At 43.2% G+C, this 25,664-nt stretch overlaps 1 protein-coding gene across 1 annotated transcript in view; it reads right to left on the minus strand.

The window, feature by feature from the left end:
- Positions 1-2,503: 2,503 nt before the first annotated feature.
- Positions 2,504-25,664, minus strand: part of LOC115464365 (vomeronasal type-2 receptor 26-like) — a 32,485-nt gene continuing 9,324 nt past the window's right edge. Inside the window, exons 4-6 of the mRNA XM_030194752.1 lie at positions 14,991-15,218; positions 7,932-8,058; positions 2,504-3,402 (exon numbers count right to left, since the gene is read on the minus strand). Coding sequence (XP_030050612.1) covers positions 2,504-3,402; positions 7,932-8,058; positions 14,991-15,218 — 1,254 coding nt within the window. The remainder of the gene's footprint in view (positions 3,403-7,931; positions 8,059-14,990; positions 15,219-25,664) is intronic.

Genomic DNA, 25,664 nt, shown 5'->3' on the forward strand with positions numbered 1-25,664 from the left:
CAGATCCTCATTCCACCACCTTTCCCCCGTCATATAGTCCCCTCCCCCGCACCCCCATCACATACTCCCCACCCCCATCACATGCTCCCCTCCCATTCCTTACCATCTTCCCTGGTGGTCTAGTGATGTCTTCGGGGCAGGAAAGAGCCCCCTCTTTCCTGCCTGGAGCGCTGCCTGCCCTTGCCTACATCCTTCTCGGTCTCAGCTGGGGATTCAAAATGGCCGCCGAGAGTTGAAGCAGCCTCACGAGACTTCAACTCTCGGCGGCCATATTGAATCCCCAGCCAAGACCGAGAAGGAGGATGGGCAAGGACGTCACTAGACCACCAGGGAAGATGGTAAGGAAGGGGAGGGGAGAGCCACGGCGCCGATGGATCGCGCAACCGTACGGAAGCCCTCCCGCACTCACGTTTGTCCAGAAATCCAGACAAACGTGCATGTGGGCAAAACCCGCCAGACGCCTTGGACATGCCCTCAAAAAGAGGACATGTCCGGGGAAATCCCCACCTAGCCAATATGGTAAGTGAACTTTTACCACATGACCATGTCTTTTTTCAGCCTTTTTACCCTCTATAGTAAAAAGGCCCTCAGCGAATGTCAAAAATGGCCGGAACTGATACCATAGGGCCCCTTTTACAGCAGCTTGGTAAAAGGATCCTCTTAAGGTTAACAGATAAAACAAATATCTTGTGGATGGAGAATAGCAAACTGCCTATGCCCCTACTGAATCCAATATTATCCTGTTCTGAGGTATTTTAAATCAGAAAAAAAAAGTTCTAGGAATGTCTCTTCATTCTGGGTTAACTATGGGGTCTCACTTCAGTAGTACAGAGCAGAAATGGTTTTTTAAATTGAAGATGTGGCGAAGGCTGAAACGATACTTAGAAGTGAATCATTTTCAACAACAGTTCACTAATTCTTGCTATTCTAGATTACTTCAATTGTAATTGTTATTGGTCCTCCTCAAAAGCAACTAGAAAGGTTGCAGGCAGTTCAGAATGCAGTGACCAAGTTGATTTTAGGGTGGATGGGTGGGAACAAAGTATGACCATGGGATGCCTTGTCTGATTCAACTTCACTAGTTGCCATAACTAGCCAAAACTGAAATTAAAGTTTTAATTTTTATTTTTAAAATTCTTCATGTTTTAAGTCAGAGCTAACTGAAAGATTTTATGGCAATATATACCCCTCACAGAAATGTATGCTCAGTTCATGATTTGAAACTAATTAGACCATCAAGAAATGTCTGTCGATTGGTAGGTACAGAACAATGGACATTATTGGGTCTGTGCCCTGAAGAGGACAGGTACAAATCAAGGTAGGGTATACAGAAAAAGTAGCACATATGAGTTTATTTTGTAGGGAAGACTGGATGGACCGTGCAGGTCTTTTTCTGCTGTCATCTACTATGTAATAGACTTAACTGAACCAACTGAAGGAAATTTTAAGGCAATTTGACCTCATACTAGTTGTCTATTTAAAAGGGAGAAGAACCCAATAAATGGGATGCAGTACCTCATAAAAGGACTGAAAGACCGTAGAGTACAATTTAAAATAAGACCTCACTACCACAGATAATGAATGATGTTTAAGAAAATATGGAGATATTGGTTCATCACAACATAGTGAAAAAAATTAATCTAATCGCTAAATTTTGAACTATCTGAAGTTTTTTCAGAACCATACTGTACATCCTATATATACAATGTTGCAATAATCTAACTTGGAAAGAAACAAAGATTCTACTACAAGTCTAAAACAGAATAACTCAAAATTTATTTGTATTGCTCATAATTTTGTCAACAAAAAGAGCTCTTTACAACTTTATTTCATGATCTATAACTAAATACAGACAATATACATGTCATTGTATAAGTTAAACATATAAAGGTCTGCTCCTACTGCCATGATCCATCGTGGCTGCTCGGAGGGGAACACTTGGTTTCTACATGGCTTGGACTAGAGGGAGAGGGAGGGTGGGAGGGGGATCATGGCAATAAAAGCACATTAAAATTTGAATTGGGTGCTGGCCAATATTCAGTGCTGGCACCTTCATCTCTTAGTGGCCTAATATATGACAGCTTTTGAGCTGGCCTAAATTAGGCCACTGAGTAATGAGGGGGATAGCATTGAATATTAAAGGCACCCACATAACACTGGGCTGCCCCCTAATTCCTCCTCCCATACTGTCCTTGACCTGTGAATTGTTTTAAATACAGTACAAGGAAATCATCAGCGGTACTTTCTGGTTTAGTGCCACTGAATATCGGGTAATATGTGGTCCAAGGGGATTTAAGAGGGCAGGAGATTCTTCAACCCATTTAAATTGCTTTGAATATCGGGCTCTTTGAGTAGTAGGGATCTAGGAGTGAATGCAAGACTAAGGGATAGAAAAACATAAGCATTAATTATCATATGAATTAAAGATCTAAATCAAAGACAGTTCCAGAAATTTGAATGAACACAGCTTTATCTTCTATAGAATTTCAAAAAAACATTCATTTCAGTTGTTTTTTGTAAGATATTTCCTGCTATTCATATCGGGCCTCAATAGGATAATGCAACATTTGGGCATAAAGATACATCCCAACAGTCCAGCACTGGAAGCTTGTATGGCAAATATCTCCACTGCTACCATGTATTTTCCTCTTGTGCTCAAATATGTTGGGATAAAAGTCAACCAAACACTGCAGAACACCAACATGCTGAAAATAATGTACTTGGCCTCATTGAAACTGTCGGGTAGATTTCTTGATAAGAACGCAGTGATGAAGCTGATACCAGCCAGAAATCCCAGGAAACCCAGAACACAGTAAAATGCAAAAATTGATCCTTCATTACATTCAATTACTATTGCCCCAGTTTCTGATTGCATGTTATGATATGGGAATGGGGGAGCACTAAACAACCAGATGAGACAGAGAGTAAATTGAAAAAGAGAGCAGGAAAGTATTATAGTATATGAGATCCTGGAACCCATCCATTTCCGGAGCTTGCTTCCAGGCTTGGTTGCATGAAAGGCCATAACCACAGTGATGGTTTTTGCCAGTATGGAAGAGAGTGAGATAGAAAAAATCATCCCAAAGGTAGTCTGACGGAGAATGCAGGTCACGGGTTCAGGACGGCCAATGAAAATCAAAGAGCATAGAAAGCAGATCATAAGGGAGATGAGGAGGATATAGCTGATGTCTCGGTTATTGGCTCTCACAATAGGTGTGTCTCTGTAATGAATGAGGATTCCCAGAATGATTGCACTGATAAGAGAGAAGAAAATGCTGCTGGTAGTCAAAGCCATCCCCAGAGCTTCTTCATCGGACAGGAAAATTATCAATTTAGGGATACAGGTATCTCTCTTGTGATTGGACCAACGGTCTTCTCGACATTTCATACAGTTGTCCATATCTGAGGAAGATGAATATTGTCTCAATATCTCATAAACATCATTGGTTTTGGGATAGTGCATGAACATTAAATTAATTCTCTATACTTCAGGCTACAGCAGATAATGTTGTTCTATAATATCCTGATGTTTAGAATGGTGAAGCAGTTTTGATGTACATCAACCAGTTACAAATCGGAATCAGTATGTACAGTAGACAGACACTTTGCTAAGAATAATTTCAATTCATCTCACTAAATAAAAAATACATAGCTGCTATTGTTTCCTCTATATCTTACTCCATTTTTCTTTTGTTTTTCATCTATTTTCTAGAAAGTGAGCAACATTAACACTGTAAGATTGATATCCAAAATGATTTAACCAGCCGTAAAAGGCTTCTGGATGGTTAATTCATTTGTGCAGGGCTATCTGCTGATATTCAGTGGCACTGGCTGGTTAGTGGGTCCAAAAGGGGGGCACGGCTATAGGAGGGTCATGGGACGATCAGGGGTCTTCCATTAATTTATATGCATTATTATGCATTAAAGGGGGTCCATACCTAATTAAGGCACAGGGATTTATAGCAAGTTTTTATTGGTGTAAATGGTCACACCTAAATGTAGTTGCGTATCTTTCCACAAAGCGCTATTCTCTAAATGGCACCTAACTAAGCACTGGACCCAATTCTATATGTGATACATTATATCTAGGCACGTCTTAAATTCAAATGCGGTTTGTAGAATATGCTTAGGCTGGGAGGATGTGTATAGATTTATGTGTGGCTTTTACGCTAGTGCAAAGCTGGTGTAAATGCCTGCGCTTAAATCTACATGCATAGGCCTGAATAATATAACAACACACGTAGATTTAATTGATGGAACAGACACACCCAAAGCTCCTTCTATGACCACACCCCCCATGTTGGCTGCACCTATTAGAATTTATGCATGCCTTTTTATAGAATACGCCTAGAAAGAAGCACGTGTAAATTCCAAAGAAGTACAGCATGATTTGGTGGTACAACCCCGATCTTCTCTGTAGTTCAGACAACTTATGGAAGCCTAGGATTGATTTAGCACCCCTGACCTTTTCTATTTCGAAAAATTTAGCTGCAGTTTCCAAGTGACAATTACTGCCAGGCTGGATTACTGTAATTCTTTGTACTAAGGATTACCATTGAGAATTCCTATGTCAGTTGCGGCTGTTGCAGAATTCAACCAAAAACTGTTGGTGGGCAAGAAGGCTGAGGATTTGAATTGGCTTTAGAAAAAAAATGCAGGAAACAGTTTAAACTTTCAGTGTTTGGCTGGAAGGGTTTGAGGAGGGTCTTTTACTGAACTGAGGCAGTGTTTTTAGCACACGCTAATGATTAACATGCGCTAAATGCTAGAGACACACATATATTCCTGTGGGCATCTCTAGCATCTAGCGTGCGATAAAAACGCTACTGCAGCTTAGTAAAAGACCATCTGAATGATAGTGGTCAATAGGATGCTATCTGCAGTCCTCACAGCAGAATCATCTCGCTGAACCATTCTTCACGGTGATTCAGCTGGAGTATAAAGGGCCTTCAATTGTGTGGTTGCTGTGCAATCAAAAAACATTCCCCTGGAGCTTTTCCAGGAACAAAATCATTCGATTTGCCAGAAGACATTTTGATCCTATCATGCATTTATCTGAGCCTTGTAGCGCTATAGAAATGCTAAATAGTAGTAGTTAAGTTACTGAGGTTTTTGGCGGATAAGGCCTTTTTTCGTAAATTCTAGGAGTTTTGGGGCTTATTAAGTATATTTGGGCTAAATGTGAAGGGATGTTCGTAGTGGAGTGATTTAAATTGATGACTGATTATATTTATGGCTGTAAACTGCATTGACCTTTCTATGGAACAGAGGTATATCTAGTTTTATTTATTTAATTTTATTTAATTTATTACATTTGAATCCCATATTTTCCCGCATAGCAGTAGGCTCAATGTGGCTTACAGGTTCTAGAGAGGAGAGTACCAACTCCAGGAATATATACAGAGTGGAAAATAGAGTAACAGTAGGTGCAAGGAAGCTGATAAGGTTCCAGAAAAGAGAATACAACTCTGGGATGAATATATAGTAGCTTATAGAGAAAAGTAATCTCAAGGAGGCTGATAAGTCTCCGGGGATGGGACTACAGCTTCTAGTGAGCAATACAGAGTAGGATAAGGGTAGAAGTACACTTAATTATAACTGGAGTGGTAAAATTTGTAAAGTATAAAGTAATATGATTATAAATACATAAATTAAAAATAAATAAAATTGAGCATTGCTAATGATTTTAAACTCACCCATTACTTCCCTCACCCGTAACTGCCTTATCTGTCTGTATTATTTAGAGTGTAAGCTCTTTTGAGCAGGGACTGTCTCTTTGTATCAGGTGTTCAGCGCTGCGTGTGTCTGGTAGCGCTATACAAATGCTAATAATAAACTGCACCGTTCAATATTACTGTTTGAGTTCTCTGGCATTAGAAGCTTCTTTGACTAAACAATATACAACTCAAAATACAGTTACTGCCTCTTGCTATTGTTGACAGGGTTTCAGATTTGTTAGCATTTGGCTGCTATTAATCCTATGATGCAGACACTCATTTTCATTCCCATCGGGAGAGACAAGGAGGGATGGATGGTTGATAAGAGGGTAACATAGCAGAAGAATTTCATGGTTTATAATGGGATTTTAAAAAAAACAGATCTTTGATAAATCCAGACATTTTTCTGAAAATATTTCAATCTAATGTGTAACACACAGGCATAATCAAATGAGAACAGCATCTAAATTTCTGGTTCGATTATGGCTTTGATGTTCTCAGTCTCAATACATCCATCTGTAAATACCATTTTTGAAACAAAAAAAAAAAGGTCCCAGGAAAAAAACATAGAAAAACAAGCCATAGGGAGGTCTGTCTGGTAGCATTCCCACTGAACTGACCACAGACATCCCAGCAGTGCAGAGAGGCAGCCTAGTGGTCAGTGCAGTGAACTTCACATAAAGGGATCCAGGTACAATTCCCACATAAGCCTTTTCATATTGTATAGTGAACCTTCCAGGAACAGAGAAAACCTACTGTACTTAAAGGTCCACCATTTCCTCACCGCTGCAGTGAAAATAGTGCTGCTTCTCACCCTGTCCGCAATGTCTCTCTGTAATAGGAAGTTCCCTTCCCCCCCCTCCCCCCCCCCCCCCCCCCCCAGTTCTTCCTGTTGCAAAGAGATGCTTTGGGCTGGGTGAGAAGCAGCACTGTTTTCAGTGCAGCCTGCAATGTTGAGAAGCAGGCAGAAGGAGCCACAGAGGAGAGGGGGACCGCTGGAGTGCCATGCTGGGAGAGGTAATAAGAGGTGCCAAAAACAGAATGTACCACAGCGAGGGGGGGGCATAGAAGAAAGAGGAAGCAGATAAAAGACAGAGAGAAATATGCAGACCACGGTGGGGGCAGGGGACATAGGAGAAAGAGGAAGCAGAAAATGAAAGCAACACAGAGAAAGATTCAGACAGGGTAGGGAGGAGGCATGGAAGAAAGAGGAAGCAGAAAAAAGAAAAGACAGACAGAAAGATGCGGACCACAGCAGGTGGCATGGGAGAAAGAGGATGCAGAATAAAGATGAACCGGAGGGGGGGGGGGGGGGAAAGAGGAAAGAGAGAGATGTGGGGGGCAGGGAAGGATGCTGGAAATAGGGGAGGGAAGCAAAGGGAAGGGAAACAATGGTGATCATGAATGGAGGGAAGGGAGCAGATGGTACCCATTGAGGTGAGGGGAGGGTAAGGGAAGGGATGATTTGGTGCCCATGGAGGGGAGGGGAAGGAGATGATGCCTATGGAGTGGAGGGGAAGGGAAGGGAAAGGATGAGATGGTGTCCAGAGTGGGAGAGGGGAGGAAGGAAGATGGTGCCCATTCATATCATGCAATAAATTGTGCAAATAAAAATTTTATTTGCACTCAATTTTACATTTGAAACTTTTAATTGATGTACAGCCGTTATATATATATTAAAAGCTCTAATTACTGACACATTAATTCTGGACTTAGTTCATGGGAAGGGAGGACATGTTACCCATAGAATGGAGAGGAGAGGAGGGCAGGGAATGGAAGATGATAAATCACCAGATAATAAAGGTACTAAAAAAATATCTATTATTTTGACAGGGCTGCTGGAGTGGAGGAGTGGCCTCGTGGTTAGGGTGGTTGACCTTGGTCCTGGGAAACTGAGGAAGTGAGTTTGATTCCCACTTCAGGCACAGGCAGCTCCACTGGGCAAGTCACTTAACCCTCCATTGCCCCATGTAAGCTGCATTGAGCCTGCCATGAGTGGGAAAGCTAACAAAACAATTAGTGCTGCCACTCAGAGCTGCCAGGGGACAGGAAAATACATAGTGTACATGAATGTAGCTCACCTACAGCTACTACTGAGAAAGATGACAGCTAAATCCAAAGAGCAAAAATCATATTCAAGGCTGCCATTCTTTTGGAAATGAGCACCATAGCAAATAACCCACAGTCACTGACATACCACATGATATCACTCACCACTTTGGTTTGAGATTTCTCCCTGTGGACATGGAATACAGTCAAAGCAGCAGATGGGCTTTCCTTTCCTGGTTAATTTCATGAAGCCAGGAGGGCAACTCTCACTGCATTTGGCTTGTGGAGGTGTCTGAATATTGAAAGAAAAATCTGGGTAATTTGACATAACCTTCACCAATGATTGTTAAAATGCAGGTTGCTATATCTATCCACCTATGGAACAATTCATTCTTTCAAGCATCTGGAATCTGAAATTTAGCTTGAAATGGCAATGTCATGTGTACTGATCTTTCTTATTTTACAGGTTACTGTGAGAGAACAGTGTGTAAAATGCCTGTAAAATGTACTGGGTGCTTCCTGAAGTGTATTTCTCTAGTTTGTCCAGCAGGTGGTGCATGTTTATGTTTCAAAGCTGCTGCAGATCCACGGCTGTTCTCTATGTTTAAGCCTTTTGGAAAGGCAGTCTGCAGTATACTTTTAAAACTTCCTGACTGGGCTCTGACTGGCCCAGAAGCTTTTTTCATTTGGATTGTAGTGGTTTTTTTCCCCACTCAACTCGGAAGAAGAGAGAGAGAAGGCTCTTTGCTGAATCCCTGAAAAACTGCTATATTGGATAACTGGTGAGCAGCTATATATCCTGATCTCCCCAAGTACTTTCTAAAAACTTTTTTTTATAGAATAAACGCAATTGTTTGTTCACCCTGCTTGCCTGGACTGATAATGAATCCTGTTGATTTGTGTGTTGGTTCTGTGAGTGCTTTCTGGGAACTGTGGGACCACTAAGAGTGAGGCTTCAGGAACCTATAAATTACTGGAGATAATATGAGAGTGGGAGATTCGCCCAAATGTGGTTGTGACCCAGTCGGTGGAAGGAGGGTGCTAGTGTAGAGCCTAAGTGACAGCTGCAGGTGGACCTGAGCTTAATGAGAGAGCAGGACAAGAAATGCATATTATCCCCTTCAACTCCTAAGCAGTTTGTAGATCAAAGGAAAAACACAATTTGGAGTGGCTGTATACAAATGTTAGAAACCGAAAAAATTAGATGGGAGAGTTAGAATATATAGCACTAAATGCTGAGGTAGATATAATAGGCATCTCAGAGACTTGGTGGAAAGAGGACAATCAATGGGATACTGTGTTAACAGGGTACAAATTGTATCGCAATGATAGAGAGGATCAAATTGGAGGGGGGTTGCACTATATGTTAAAGAGGGAATTGAGTCAAATAAAATAAAATAAACATTCCATTTGACACAGATAGCAGCGTGGAATCATTATGGATAGAAAATCCATGTGTGAAGGGAAAGAGTATTCTAGGGCTTTAGTACCGTCCGCCGAGACAGAACAAACAGATGAATGAAGAACTGTTTACAGAGATTAGAAAAGTTGGCAAATTGGGCAATGCTATAATAATGGGTGATTTCAGTTACCCTAATATTGAGTAGATAAATGTTACGTCAGGGAGTGCCAGGGATATAATATTTCTAGATGTAATAAATGACTACTTTTTGGAGCAGCTGGTCCAGGAACCAATGAGAGGGTGAGCCATTTTGCATCTAGTCCTTGGTGGCGTGCAGGGCATAGTGTGAGAGGTGGTGTTGTTGAGTCCTCTGGGAAACAGTGATCATAACATGATCAAGTTTGAGCTACTATCTGGGATGAACCCGCAAAGGAAACCTACTGTAGCTGCATTTAATTTTCAAAAGGGTGACTATAATAAAATGAGGAAAATGGTTAATAACAAACTAAAAGGATTGGCTGCAAAGGTTAGGATTCTAAATCAGGCAATGACATTATTCAAAAATACTATCTTGGAAGCCCAGTCCAGATGTATTCCACGTATTTGCAAAGGTGGAAAGAAGACAATACATCAGCCTGCATGGTTAAAAGGTGAAGTAAAAGAGTACATTACAGCCAAAATATTTTCCTTGAAAGAATGGGAAAAGGACTCAAATGAAGAAAATAAGAAGCAACATAAGCACTGGCAAGTCAAAAGGAAAGCATTAATAAAGAAGGCTAAAAGAGAATATGAAGAGAAACTTGCCACAGAGGCTAAAACTCACAGTAACAACTTTTTCAGGTACATCAGAAGGAGAAAGTCTATGAGGGAATCCGTGTGACCATTAGATAACGAAGGAGCAAAAGGGGCGCTCAGGGAAGACAAGGCCATAGCAGAGAAAATGAATGAATTCTTTGCTTCTGTCTTTATGGAAGAAGATGTAAGAGATCTGCCTGTACCAGAAATGGTTCTCAAGGGTAATGATGTAGAGAAACTGAATGAAATCTCAGTGAACCTTGAAGATGTACTTAGCCAAACTGACAAATTAAAGAGTAGTAAATCATCTGGACCAGATGTCATACATCCAAGCGTAATCAAAGAACTCAAGCATGAAATTGCTGATTTGCTGTTAGTAATATGTAACCTTTCGTTAAATCATCCATAGTCCCTGAAGATTGGAGGTTGGCCAACGTAGCACCAATTTTTGAAAAGGGTTCTAGGGGTGATCCGGGAAAATATAGACCGGTAAACCTGACGTTGGTGCTGGGCAATATAGTGAAAACCAATATAAAGAATAAAATTATAGAACATGTAGACAAACATGGTTTAATGGGACAGAGTCAGCAAGAGTTCAGCCAAGGGAAGTCTTGCCTCACCAATTTGCTTCACTTCTTTGAAGGCATGAATAAACTTGTGGATTAAGGTGAGCCAGTTGATGTAGTGTATCTAGATTTTCACAAAGCTATTGATAAAGTTCCTCATGAGAGACGTTTGAGAAAATTAAAGAGTCATGGGATAGGAGGCAAGATTCTACTACTACTACTACTTAACATTTCTAAAGCGCTACTAGGGTTACGCAGCGCTGTACAGTTTAACATAGAAGGACGGTCCCTGCTCAAGGAGCTAACAATCTAAAGGACAAATGTACAGTCAGACAAATAGGGGCAGTCAAATTGGGGCAGTCTAGATTTCCTGAATAGGTATAAAGGTTAGGTGTTGAAAGCAACATTGAAGAGGTGGGCTTTGAGTAAAGATTCGAAGATGGGTAAGGAGGGGGCTTGGCGTAAGGGCTCAGGAAGATTCTGGTGTGGATTAGCAATTGGTTGTTGGATAGAAAACAGAGGATAGGGTTAAATGGTCATTTATTTCAGTGGAGGAGAGTGGAGTGCAGCAGGGATCTGTACTGGGACCGGTACTATTTAACATATTAATAAATGATATGGAAATCGGAACAACGAGTAAGGTGATCAAATTTGCAGATGATAAAAAACTATTCAAGGTTGTTAAAACTTGTGCGGACTGTGAATTATTGCAGGAAAACCTTAGGAAACTGGAAGACTGGGCATCCAAATGGCAGATGAAATTTAATGTGGAGAAATGCAAGGTGATGCACATTGGAAAGAATAGTTTGAATTACAGTTACCTGATGTTAGGGTCCACCTTAGGGGTCAGTGCTTAAGAAAAAGATCCGAGTGTCATTGTAGATAGTACACTGAAATCTTCTGCTCGGTGTGCTGCGACGGCCAAAAAAGCAAACAGGATGTTAGAAATTATTAGGAAAGGGATGATGAATAAGACCAAAAATACTATAATACCTTTGTATTCCTCCATAGTGCGTCTGCACCTTCAGTATTGCATTCAGTTCTGGTCGCCGTATCTCAAAAAAGATGTGGAGGGGCATAATCGAACGCGAACACCTATCTCCATGGGCGTCTATGTCCGAAAACGGGTACATGAAGAGGCGGGACAGACCGTATTTTCGAAAAAAATGGACATTTTTGAGCTGGGCGTCTGGTTTTTTTTGGCGATCATGGAAACTAAAAACGCCCAGCTCAAAAACGTCCTAATCCGAGCCATTTGGTCGTGGGAGGGGCCACGATTTCTAGTACACTCACCCCCCCTGACATGCCAGGACACCAACTGGGCACCCTAGAGGTCAGTGCGGTGGAATTCAGACAACGCTCCCACATGCATAGCTCCCTTCCCACGGGTGCTGAGCACCCAACCCCCTCCCCCAAAACCCACTACCCACAAATGTACAACACTACCACAGCTCTTAGGGGTGAGTGGGTACAGTGGGTTTTGGAGGCCTCCCATTTACCAGCACAAGTGTTACAGGTAGGGGGGGTGGGCCTGGGTCCACCTGGCTGAAGTGCACTGCAGTGCCCACTAAAAGTGCTCCAGGGACCTGCATACACACAGGCCTCTAGGACTTGTTGCTGCTATATAACATTGGCACACCAGTTGACACCTGAAGACTAATCTCTCCGAAAACGCTTACTCACAGTTAAGTGCAGATCACAGGTTGTGCCCCACTGGCAACGAGTCTCCTGGTACTGAGATGAGCAGTAGGTCAGAGCTGGCAGAATGCTGTACAATGCCCTCTTTCAGCCACATTCAAGATAAGAACTAAGTTCTGTAACGTGGCTAACACGTGAAAGGGATCTAAAACTAGCTTACAAAAATGGCCACTACCTCATGGACTACCGGAAACAAAACAGGGCACACTCTGACCCAGTAAGCAGGAGGAAAAGCACCATGGAAGTAGAGCCTACCAACTACCAACATTGTGAGCATTTGCCACAAGCTAGTGGAATCACGGAGCCCAATACCCTACACCCACCACAATGCATTGCTGATGTGACTCTGCAGTGCGCATAACAGAAAAGGTGTCACACTCACCCGAGAGCCACATCAGAACCAGGGAAAGGCTGTCAGAGGATAGAACACATTCTGCTGTCATGGAGGTGGGTTCGGCATTTGAGGCTGGCATAGAGGCTGGAAAAAAAGTTTTTACAGTGGGTTTTTTTGGTGGGAGGGGGTTAGTGACCACTGGGGGAGTCCGGGGAGGTCATCCCCAATTCCCTCCAGTGGTCATCTGGGCAGTTGGGGCACCTTTTTGGGACTTGTTCGTGAAAAAAAAGGGTCCACAAAAAGTGACCCAAAATCGCGGTAGAAACGCCTTTTTTTTCAGCTAAAGATGCCCATCTCTCCTCGGCCGATAACCACGACCCAGTGCTGCCTTCACCACACCTCTGACACGCCCCGTCAACTTTACCCATTTCCGCGACGGATTGCATTTGGAAACGCCCAAAATCGGCTTTCGATTATACCGACTTGGGCGCCCACGGGAGAAAAACGCCCATCTCCCCATTTGGGTCGCAATATAGGCGTTTTTCTCATTCGATTATAAGCAGGATAGCGAAATTAGAAAAGGTTCAAAGAAGAGTGACTAAAATGATAAAGGGGATGGAACTCCTCTTGAGTTAGGCTAGGGCTCTACAGGTTGGAAAAGAGACGGCTGAGGGGGATTTGATTGAGGTCTATAAAATCCTGAGTGGTATAGAATGAGAAGTAAATTAATTTTTTTTACTTGTTCCAAAAGTACAACGACTAGGAGACACTCAAGGAAGTTACATGGAAATACTTTTAAAACAAATAGGAGGAAATATTTTTTCACTCAACGAATAGCTAAGCTCTGGAACTCTTTGCCAGAGGAGGTGGTAACAGTGGTTAGCTTAACTGGGTTTGAAAAAGGTTTGGACAAATTCCCGGAGAAAAAGTCCATAGTCTGCTATTGAGACAGACATGGGAAAGCAACTGCTAGCCCTGGGATTTGTAGTATGGAGTGTTGCCACGATTTGGGTTTCTGCCAGGTACTTGTGACCTGGCTTGGCCACTGTTTGGAAAACAGAATACTGGGCTAGACGGACCATTGGTCTGATCCAGTATGGCTACTCTTATGTTCTTATGTAAGTGACAGTGTTGTAACCCCAGGTGGGTGGCTAGGCATTTTGTGACAGTTACATTTAAAATTTAAGCCCCTCCTTACTAAGATGTTCACATCCACTCATGCTGCACCCTTCTTCCTTTAAATAATTCAGAACAGTCCCAAGTTAGTTCTGAATTGGCAAGTTTACTTGAAATTTCTGTACTTATAACAGTAACAAGAATTACCAACAGAAACTACCTATTTGCATGATATTCTCCTCCTCCTCCTCCTCCTCCTCCTCCTCTTCCCCTTCAACTGTCTGTAGGGATGGGCAGCTCAAAACATATTGTATGTGTGTGTTTTTTTTTTTTTTTAATAGTGTACCTTCTTTCCAAAGAATGGGCACAAACTGCAAAGATGGCTTTTTTAGTATTTCAGAAAGAACATACACTCCTGAAGATGTTGTACATGTGCAGTGGTTGACACATGCACAATGTTTCATTCATGTCCATGCTATTGGAAAAAAATGTGCAATCTTTATAAGAGGTCAACTAGCCACTGCAGCTGCCACAGCACAATGGGCTACTCTCTCACGACTACCAGGGAACTTGTGTGTGAGGAGGTGGAGGATGGGAGGGATGGGGGCCATTAGACCACCAGGGCAATTTTTTAATGTTAGTGGAAGGAGGGTTAGGTCAGGTTGGAGTCATTGTTAAGCTGGGGAGGGGGATTGTTTAGATATGGTTTTGACCGGTACATGAAGCAGTCCAGAGAATGGTAGTCTGGTTATACAGAAAGAAGGGGTGCTGTTAGACAATGATCTTCTCAACCAACTCTTCTATGCTGTCCCAGACCTGGTGAAAAGTTTCCCTTTGCCAGGGAATACCAAATGACCGCATTAGCATATTTTTAAATGTTAATACCTGTAATGAAACCTATTGCTTGTATATTAAAAATGAGTTAAAGCCACGCCAGTACTTTGTGAATCTACTCCCTTTAGTCCAGACCATCCTTCTATACCACTTTAACCATTCAGAACCTTACCCCTTAGATCCATAAAAGACCGCCATATCTGATGCAGTTTTCATAGACTTTTGTCTATCTAGCTAAATCTTTACTTAGACAAATAAACTGGTTGAAAACTGATCTTCTCCTCTCTAATCTAGTCTCCACTACAACTTTTCTAATATCCTCATCCAGAATTGTTCTTTATCAATTCAAAAACTAATTGGAAGGTCTAATGCTCTATTACTTTTGCACCAGGTAAAATTGTGATAATACAGTTAACAACATGTATGATACAACATGGTCCAGTGTCTTCCTTCATTCTCTAATATTTCTTAAATCTGACCTGGGTGAATTTACTGTCCCATACAATCGCCTTCTCATTGATGATGAAATCCTGCCCTTGGGAAGCATAAGGATTATAACTTCCAACAATTTCACGATGCTGCTCTCCATTGGGTAGATAGGCCACGTTTATAATATTGTAGTCAGTGTTCAGTTCTCTATTCTCATTAAAAAATATCTCTTCATCCAGATTGTTTTTAAAGTGGATGTTCTTCAGATAATGATGAAGCTAAAAATTAGAATTTCAATAGTGAACATTTGTCAAGTTAACTTCCAACTTCAACATATTTCTGCTCAACTTTATTATTATTATTATATAATTCTATACACAGTCTACCAGATTTTAGAGATTGGATGTAGATTTCTAGGTATTGGTTCAAAGAAGTGCAACGAAAATGATAAAGGGGATGGAACCCTCTCTTATGAGGAAAGGCTACAAAGGTTAGGACTCTTCAGTTTGGAAAAGAGACAGCTGAGGGAAGATATGATTGAGTGGTATTGAACTAGTAGAAGTGAATTGATTTTTTTGCTCTTTCAAAAAGTACAAAGACTATGGGACACTCAATGAAGTTACATGGAAATACTTTTAAAAACAGGAGGAAATATTTTTTCACTTGGCGAATAGTTAAGCTGAGGTACTCATTACTAGAGAATGTGGTCACAGTGGTTAGATATCTGGGTTTTAAAAATGTTTGCAAATGTTCATAGTTTGCTACTGAGACAGACATGGGGAAGCCACTGCTTGCCCCAGGAATGGTAACATGGAATGTTTTTGCCTTGTACTTGTGAACTGAATTGACCACTGTTGGAAACAGGATAATGGACTAGATGGGCCATTGGTCTGACCCTGTATGGCTATTCTTATGTTCTTAGATCATCATAGGATATTGTTTGTGCCAAGTAGTGCTGCTTTTTGAAGTTGATATTACTGTGACATCTAAACGTAAAATTGAGACCCACTTTGAACAGAAACCAGTTCTTGGAAAATAGTGGGATACAAGAATGCATAAATAAATATATTAATAAATAACACAAGGGAGGACAACCACAGTCCTCGAGGTCCACAAACCAGTCCGACTGGGTTGTGGTCCTCGAGGAACGTGGTTGCCCACCCCTAGCCAGACTCAGAAACCTGAAAGGAAGGAAGAAGACTTCGGCTGGCGGGGGATGGGGCCCCCGCCAGCCCAGGTAGGCGACGACAAGCGAGCGGGCAGGTGAGCGGGCGGGGGGTTGACGGTAGGGGGGTCCAGGGCCAAATCTACGGGGGCCCTGGCCCCCATGTCCCATAGCAGCGAAGCCCCTGCTTCTGTCACTCAGTGATTCTTACCTTCTTTTTCTTATCTTAAACCCACTGTTAATTCATGTTTTATATGTGCTAGGAACTTGTCCATTTGTATCCTAAAATCCCTTAGCACATAATATACCAGACTGAACAGTGTTTGAAAAAGAGTTCAGGCAGGTATGAATCATTCACCTATCAATACCAGGTAACCGTATGATTGTTATTATGAAAATATTTAAAAAAAAAAGAGAGAGAGAGAGGACTATAGAAGAATTATATATTTAAAGTCTGATTAGCCAGCTTATAATCGAACGAGAAAAACGCCCAAGTTCCGACCTAAATCGGGAGATGGGCGTTTTTCTCACAAAAACAAATAAAGCGGTATAATCGAAAGCCGAACCTTGGACGCTTTCAACTGCACTCCGTCGCGGATGCGGACAAAGTTGACGGGGGCGTGTCGGAGGCGTGGTGAAGGCGGAACTGGGGCGTGGTTATCACCCGAACAGAGATGGGCGCCTTTCGCCGATAATGGATGCGTTTGTAGCTAGAATTTAGGGCACTTTTCCTGGACCCTGTTTTTTCACGAATAAGGCCCCAAAAAGTGCTCTAAATGACCAGATGACCCCCAGAGGGAGTCGGGGATGACCTCCCCTGACTCCCCCAGTGGTCACTAACCCCCTCCCACCACAAAAAAATAATGTTTCACAACTTTTTACTTTCACCCTCAAATGTCATACCCTCCTCCCAAGCAGCAGTATGCAGGTCCCTGGAGCAGTTGGTAGGGGGTGCAGTGGACGTCAGGCAGGTGGACCCAGGCCCATCCCCCCCCCCTACCTGTTACAATTGTGCTGCTTAATGCTTAGTCGTCCAACCCCCCCAAACCCACTGTACCCACATGTAGGTGCCCCCCTTCACCTCTTAGGGCTATAGTAATGGTGTAGACTTGTGGGCAGTGGGTTTTGAGGGGGATTTGGGGGGCTCAACACCCAAGGGAAGGGTGCTATGCACCTGGGAGCTCTTTTACCTTTTTTTTTGTTTTTGTAAAAGTGCCCCCTAGGGTGCCCGGTTGGTGTCCTGGCATGTGAGGGGGACCAGTGCACTATGAATCCTGGCCCCTCCCACGAACAAATGCCTTGGATTTATTCGTTTTTGAGCTGGGCGATTTCATTTTCCATTATCGCTGAAAAGCAAAAACGCCCAGCTCACACCTTGGCGAATAAAACATGGGCGTGTATTTTTTTTTGAAAATACGGTTCACTCCGCCCCTTCACGGACCCGTTCTCGGAGATTAACGCCCATGGAGATAGGCGTTTCTGTTCGATTATGCCCCTCTAGGTTTCTTAGTCTGAAAAAATGGAGAGAATGAAAGAAAAAGAAAAACAGAGAAATAAGAAATAAAGGGAAAGAAAAAGAGGGATAAAAGCTAGTGATATTGAGGGTGATTGTCAAAGCAATTTACCAGGATAAACAGTCATTTACTTGGGTGAAATAGGTGAGCTATTAATCACCATTTTCTGCCTTGCTAAAAGTTCACAGAGACCATTTTGCTAGAAAATTGCTGGATTTGGAATGCTTGTGACTTATGGTAACAAAAGTGCCTTGTATGTAGATCCAGAAGAACTACAAAAATGTATAGATGTAATGTGCTACATCTGTATTGCAATGCTTTGTCTGCAGCAGTTTCTCCAAGTGGATTAGCTAAATGGATTAGTTTTGTACATACCATGACAGGGATGAACCTCACTGCTAAGCCAGGGCATGTGGAGTATCATTTCAGTCGCTCAAATTTACTACTAATGCTTGCCGTAGTAACTGCTTTGTGCCAAAGAGAGCTTCTTGCTGGAGTTCATAAGACGAGGCATGTATAGGCATCTTATCTGGTGCATTTAGAAGATCTTTTTGATCAAGCCGGAGGCACCCAAAACAATGGAAAATATGTCTGTATCTTTCTGCTACGTTTTCTTAATTTCAGACTGATTATCTTGGTACTTGAGGATTTCCCCTCTCTCTACATCATTCACCAAGTGTAGGTGAAGCCTAGGTCCAGTCCGGGTTCCAGTCCAGCGGGTTTCTCTCCTGTATGTTCCAGTCCGGTGGGGCCACTCCAGTGTGTCCAGTCCAGCGGGCCCCACTCCAGTGCGCACCCGTCCGGTGCGTTCCAGTTCTGAGTATTCCTGTGTAGAACTCCAGTCCGGGGTTCCAGTCCAGTCTTGTCTCCTCTCTACCTTGTAGGTGATCTTGCCTGCCACTGCCGCTCCACGGTAGTGGCCCAAGGACTCACGAAACCAGTGCTCCCGGGGAAGAAGCCTGACAGTGTGCCAAGGGCCTCGGGCACGCGACACATTTCTACCTCCCATTTTCCCAAGAAAGCTTAGGTTCAATGCGGTTTATATAACAAATTGAAAAGAAGCAATACAAAATTAATATTACTACAAGAATACAACTACTAGCGAAAAAATTAATTTAAGAATACATTTTTCTTATTAGCTAAACACAGATCTAAAGAAGCGGGCTTTAAGTAAACTTCTAAATGACATATAATCAACTGAATGTCTGATATACTTGAGTACTGATTTCTAGAGTTTGGTACTTTGGTAAGAAAAATTAGCATCATGGATAATTTTGTAGGTTAAGGTTTACCAACTTGGGAAATGTAATACGTGATATTCTCTAGATGATGAGGTGTCATTTCATGGTGGTAAATTAACGAGATCTGTCATATAAGATGGCTAGAAACCATAAAGAATCTGATGAACAAGAACACGGAGCTTAAATGAAATTCTTTCATTGAGGGGTAACCAAAGATGATCTTTAAGAATAGGAGATGCTTTAACGTAATGCGGCAATCTATATTGATACTGGACTGCCACATTACTGTTGCCTTTTTCCCCTACAGACATTTCTCTTCAATGCTGTTACTCAGTGATTCAAATCTGATTTTTCTTAGCTTAAAATTACTAATTCATGTTTAATATGTGCAAGGTGCTTGTCCATTTGTATTCTAAAATCTCTTAACACATAATTTCTGCTGTTAGCTGTAAGCCACATTGAACCGAAACTTATTTTGAATAATTGTGGGATATAAGAATGAATGAATGAATATATCAGACTGAACAGTGGTTGAAAAGAAGAACAAGCAGATATGAATCACTGACCTATCAATACTAGGTGACAGCATGATTATTATTATAAAAATGTAAAAAAAAATAAAGAGAGGGCTACAGAAGAATAAGATATTTAAATTTTGATTTCCAATGCATGCTTATTCAGATTTCATAGTCTGAAAAAAAAAAAACAGAGAGAATGAAAGAAAAAGAAAAACAGAGAATGAAAGAAAAAGAAAGAAAGAAAGAAAGAAAGAGAGGGACCAAGCTAGAAATATTGAGGGTTATTGTCAAGGCAAACGTACCAGGATAAATAGGAATTTACTTTGGTATAATAGCTGTACAAAAAATTATAAGTACATAAGTAATGCCATACTGGGAAAAGACCAAAGGTACATCGAGCCCAGCATCCTGTCCACGACAGCAGTCAATCCAGGTCAAGGGCACTTGGCAAGCTAACCAAACGTACAAACATTTTATACAAGTTATTCCCGAAATTGCATGGTTCACGAAATTTCTGGAACTCTCCTTTGAACCTGAACTGGAAATAGAGGGGTCCTTTTACTAAGGTACGCTGAAAATTGGGCTGCGCTAGTGTAGGTATGTGTTTTGGGCATGCACAGATCCATTTTTCAGCACGCCTGTAAAAAGGTCTTTTTTTATTTTTGCCAAAAATGGATGCTTGCAAAATCAAAATTGGCATGCGTCCATTTTGGTTCTGAGACCTTACCGTCACCCATTCACTTATCGGTAAGGTCTCACACATTATCCAGGTTGCATTGAAGACCCAAAGTGAAAAAAGTTCTGCAATACCAGCACACTTGAAGGATTTTAACAATAGCTAAAAATTTAAAAAGTAAAAAAATCTGTTGCTGTTTCAAAGGTAAGAAGATATTGATTGTACCTGATCTTGCTAAGACAATGACTCTGAAGCAGAAATCGTTTTTTAAATATGAGAGCTAATCTAAAGGATCTGGGTGCAAATTTTGGGTTGCTTTATCCAACGAAAATGCTTGTGACTTATGATAACAAAACTACCTCATATGTAGATGTGTATAAACTACAAAAATAAATAGACAAACCTAAGATGTAATGTGCTAGATGACATCTATATTGCAATGATTTCTCTGCAGCAATTTCTCCAAGTGGGTTAGTTTAGTATAATTGGCTTCTGTATCATTACTACCATTGATTTCTCAATTGTTCTACTTTATATTCGGTTTCATTGATACAATCAATAGGATATTATAATAACCATCTATGAATTTTATAACTGAATACAATCAAGCTTCTCACGTTTCCATCTTATAACTACTGCCTACTATGCTGGATTGCACTGCAATAGACTCAGCATTCTGATACTCTCTATGTTAGCACTAGACTTAAATCTGTGCTTTAGGAAAAACAAATCTATTCTAATTATGTTCTAATACTTCTCTTTATAATGTGGTTTAAATTAATGTAGCTTGCTATTTGTATTATATAGACAACTTTATAATTATGTAGGGCCCCTTTTACTAAGCCACATGGAGCTTAATAAACAGGGGGAGTACTGTTTTCTATATAAATTTAACGCATAAATAATGGGGAGTACAGAGAATGCAATAGCCAGGGAGCTAAATAAGAAAAACAAAAACAAAACCAACTGCAAGCAGGTTTCGCAGTCAAACTTAACAGACCATAATCTCTTCTGGCCTTATTTATTTATTTATTTATTTATTTATTTATTTATTTGTTACATTTGTATCCCACATTTTCCCACCTATTTGTAGGTTCAATGTGGCTTACATAGTACCGGAGAGGCATTTGCAGGCTCCGGTGTGAACAAATACAGGGTGATGCAGAGGCAGTGGGTATTGGAGCTACTCCCTCAGAAGCAAATTTCTTAACATTGAGAAACGATCTAAGTCTTCTGAGGGATGAAAAAATTATTGTACATTATCATATTTCACCAAACATTTTCAAGGAAATCGAAATTGAAACTCTGCGCTATAGGCACGTAAGGGTCTATGCATGTGCAGCGCATGTCAAATTGACATTACCACCTGGCTAGCCCATACACCTGGCGTTAATTCCGCATTTGGTGCATGCCAAAAACCCATTGTAGAAAATAATTTTCTATTTTCTATTGTTGGGGAGTTCCCGGCTGGAATCAGCAGTTGGCACATGCTGGGTGGTTAGCACATGGGTAATGGATGAGCCCTTACTGTTAAGTCAATGGGTGGCATTAAGGGCTCAGCCAGTGTAAATAGACACATGCTGGTTTTAATTTTGCCGCACATCCATTTCCCGACCCAAACCCTCCCTTTTTTCCAGACACGGTGGAGAAATGGTCCCTGCACATTCAATACATCTACCCCTATTACCACAGGCCTTTGTAAAAGGGACTCTAAGAGCGAAAGTAGCCTGGCACATTGTCACAAACATCTTTTGTGTAATCCGTTGGGTTGGTCGTTAGCCCTTGAGCCCTGGCCGAGGCCAGCAGAGCGCCGACCCAGGCCAAGGGGAGACCGACCCACCATTGCACACCCCAGCTACGCAAAACCCCTAACCTACCTTCCCCCGCAGCACCTCAGGAAGAAAGGGAAATAGGCATACAGGGGGGCCTCGCGGCCGAACTGGAACCCAGGTGCTCAGATCCACTCGTGCGGGCCTCACAGCCGAACTGGAACCCAGACACACACTTTGAGGGGTAAAAGAGACCCAGGAGTCCTTTGGAGATGTCTTTTCCAAGCAGCAAGCAGAGATTCTGCCTCCCCATCACTCTTATGATTGTGCCATAGAGCTGCTACCAGGCGCCGAACCCCCTCGGGGTCGAGTATACCCCCTGTCTCGTCTCGAGATGGAAGCCATGTCTTAATATATCCGAGAGAACCTAGCTCCATCTAAATCACCAGCGGGTGCTGGATTTTTCTTTGTGGAAAAGAAAGACGGGGGGTTGTGCCCCTGCATTGATTACAGAGGACTTAACGCTATCACCTGGAAGGACAAATACCCCCTACCCTTGATTTCTGAGATGTTCGACCGCCTCCAGGGGGCCCAGATTTTCTCCAAGCTCAATCTCAGGGGGGCCTACAACCTCGTGTGAATCAAGGAGGGGGATGAGTGGAAAGCGGCGTTCAACACTCGCGATGGGCATTACGAATACCTGGTTATGCCGTTCGGCCTAGCCAATGCCCCAGCCGTTTTCCAGGCCTTAATGAATGATATCTTCAGAGATCTCTTGTATAAGTTTGTGATGGTTTACCTGGATGACATCTTAATTTTTTAGAGAACCGAGGAAGAGCACCTGGAACGTGTGAAGGTGGTACTGCAACGGTTGAGGGAGAACCACCTCTATGTGAAGCTGGAGAAATGTGAGATCCATCGCTCCGAACTGCTCTTCCTGGGGTACATCATTTCGGACCACAGGCTGCGTATGGATCCCAATAAGTTGACTGCCATCCTGCACTAGCAGCAGCCCACTGGGCGCAAGGCTATCCAGCGCTTCTTAGGTTTCGCAAACTATTACAGGCAGTTCATTTGAAACTACTCATCTCTGACTGCTCCCCTTACTGCCTTGACCAAGAAGAATGCTCACACCCACAACTGGTCTCCTGAGGTGTGTAAGGCCTTTGAAAACCTTAAGCAGGCTTTCGTCGGAGCACCAATGTTACACCATCCCAATCCGGCAAGTAAATTTTTTGTGGAAGTGGACGTATCATCGGTTGGTGTAGGAGCAGTGCTGTCGTAGGCCCACTCCAGTGGGAAACTTCTCCCGTGTGCCTTCTTTTCTAAGAAGTATACCCCCGCCGAGAGGAATTATGCCATCGGGGACCAGGAGCTGTTGGCTATTAAATTGGCTCTGGAAGAATGGCGTAATCTGCTAGAAGGAGCACAGGACTCCCCGGACCAGTCCCAAAGCCACTGAAACAGTGATGGACTAGGGTAACGCCTCAGTGGAAATTTGATGAACCCGCACCAGGTCCGCATTAATAAAGTTGCCTCCCGCACCCGAGTCAACTAATGCCTCAAAACAAGGGGTATCCTTAATTGCCAGCAAAACGGGCACCAAAACTTGCGTCCAAGGGGAGATGGACTTCGGCCCTGACCCTGTCTCCCTAGCAGGTATCAGGGCTGCTGGTTTCCCGGTATTCACAGACCATAAAAATTTGACCTACTTACGGGAAGCGAGAAGGCTGAATCCTTGCCAGGCCCGGTAGGCATTATTCTTCTCCCGCTTTGACTTCACCCTGACCTACCATCCGGCGGAGAAGAACACACAAGGCAGACACCCTCTCCAGGTCCATAGAGGCTGACCTGGAGGAGGAACCCCTACAGTATGTAATTAAACCTGACGTCATTGTGCCCGCTATGACACTAGCAGTACCTGCAGGGATGACTTTTGTGCCACCCCGGCTGAGAGAAAGATGCTCCAATGGGGGCACGCCTCTCAAATGGTGGGACATTCCGGGATCCTGGGGACCAAGCGGTTTATCTCCCAGCAGTATTGGTGGCCCTCACTTGATCGGGATGTGCAGGAGTTTGTGGCCACGTGTCCAGAGTGTGCCCAGCATAAAGCCGACCGTTGGAGACCCCAGGGGTTGCTGATGCCTTTACCGGTACCTGAGAGACCGTGGACCCATATTGCCATGGACTTTGTTACGGATCTTCCTGATTCAGACGGGCACACAGTGGTTTGGGTAGTGGTGGACCGGTTCACTAAAATGGCCCACTTCGTACCTATGCCTAACCTGCCTTCGGCGGTGAAGCTGGCACAATATTTCTTCCACTCTATTTTCCGTTTTCATGGCCTGCTGGAATCCATTAACTCGGATCATGGAGTACAATTTGTCTCTAAGTTCTGGCGAGCCCTGAATCGAGCCCTGGATGTGAAGTTGAACTTTTCATCGGGATATCACCCACAGTCTAACGGCCAAACAGAACGCATTAATCAATGCCTGAAGCAGTTCCTGAGGATGTATGTCAGTGAGCACCACAATGACTGGAGTCAGCTGCTTCCTTGGGCCGAGTTCGCTCATAACCAGGGCTTTTCTTGAGGGGGTATTTGGAGGTACTGAGTACCGGCACCTTTTCCATTGTCTGCTAAAATTGACCCATGGACCCCAAGTTTTAATGAAAGAGCTCAGGCTCTACACACCAATTCTGCCTTGCCATAGATTCTGTGACTGGTTGCAGGGGGCCTGGTTATTGTAGGGTGGGTCCCTCAGCGATCACCCCACCCCTGAAGGTTGGCCTAGCATTTGAGTACCGGCACCTTTTTTTGCTAGAATAAATGCACTGCTCATAACTACCGGGTGAGCTCGGCCACTGGCGCTTCGCCCTTTTATATCGTGTATGGAAGACATCATCGGATACCGTCCTCTTTGAAAACCAACTCGGATGTCCCAGCAGCGGCCGAAGCGGTGACTTCTCTCCAAGCGATTTGGTCGTCCGTTTAGAAGGCTACATCACATAACATAACATTGGCTTGATCCAGAGGAAGTGTCACAGAGGCTGGTGCGACCTTGTCCAAACATGCTTTCCGGCAGCCCAGGCCCCACGCCGCCAATGCACCCCTGGCCCAATCAATGCAGGGGTTGTGCAGACGAAGCCAGGGTAATCCCAGGATGATGGACTCAGTGGCCGATGGTAGGACGTAGAAGGAGATAACTTCCTTGTGTAAGACTCCTACCTGTATCGTTATAGGCACAGTCCTGGAGCGTAGGACTCCCTGGACCAGTCCCAAAGCCGCTGAAACAGTGATGGACTGGGGTAACGCCTCAGTGGAAATTTGATGAACCCACACCAGGTCCGCACTAATAAAGTTGCCTCCCGCACCCGAGCCAACTAATGCCTCAAAACAAGGGGTATCCTTAATCGCCAGCAAAACGGGCACCAAAACTTGGGTCCAAGGGGAGATGGACTTCGGCCCTGACCCTGTCTCCCTAGCAGGTATCAGGGCTGCTGGTTTCCCGATTTCTTTCTCTCCGGGCAACCCCGGACAAAGTGCCCCTTCACTCCACAATGCAGGCACAATCCTTTAGAGCGTCTCCGCTGTCTCTCTTGGGCCGTTCTGTCCACTTGCATAGGTTCGGACCCATCTTGCCCACCCGGCGACTGGAAGGCCAGGTTCTTGGGCGAACTCTTCGAGCTAGCCCCTCCAACCTGCTGACTGACGCGAAGTTCACAGGCTAGTTCCCTGAAACGGATGTCCACCTGGGTACAGAGGCGGATGAGGTCGTTCAGATCTGAGGGCAGCTCCTGACCTGTGAGTTCGTCCTTAATGTTGGCCGATACCCCATGCCAG

This window comes from Microcaecilia unicolor, chromosome 3 (assembly GCF_901765095.1).
Source record: "Microcaecilia unicolor chromosome 3, aMicUni1.1, whole genome shotgun sequence".
NCBI lineage: Eukaryota > Metazoa > Chordata > Amphibia > Gymnophiona > Siphonopidae > Microcaecilia > Microcaecilia unicolor.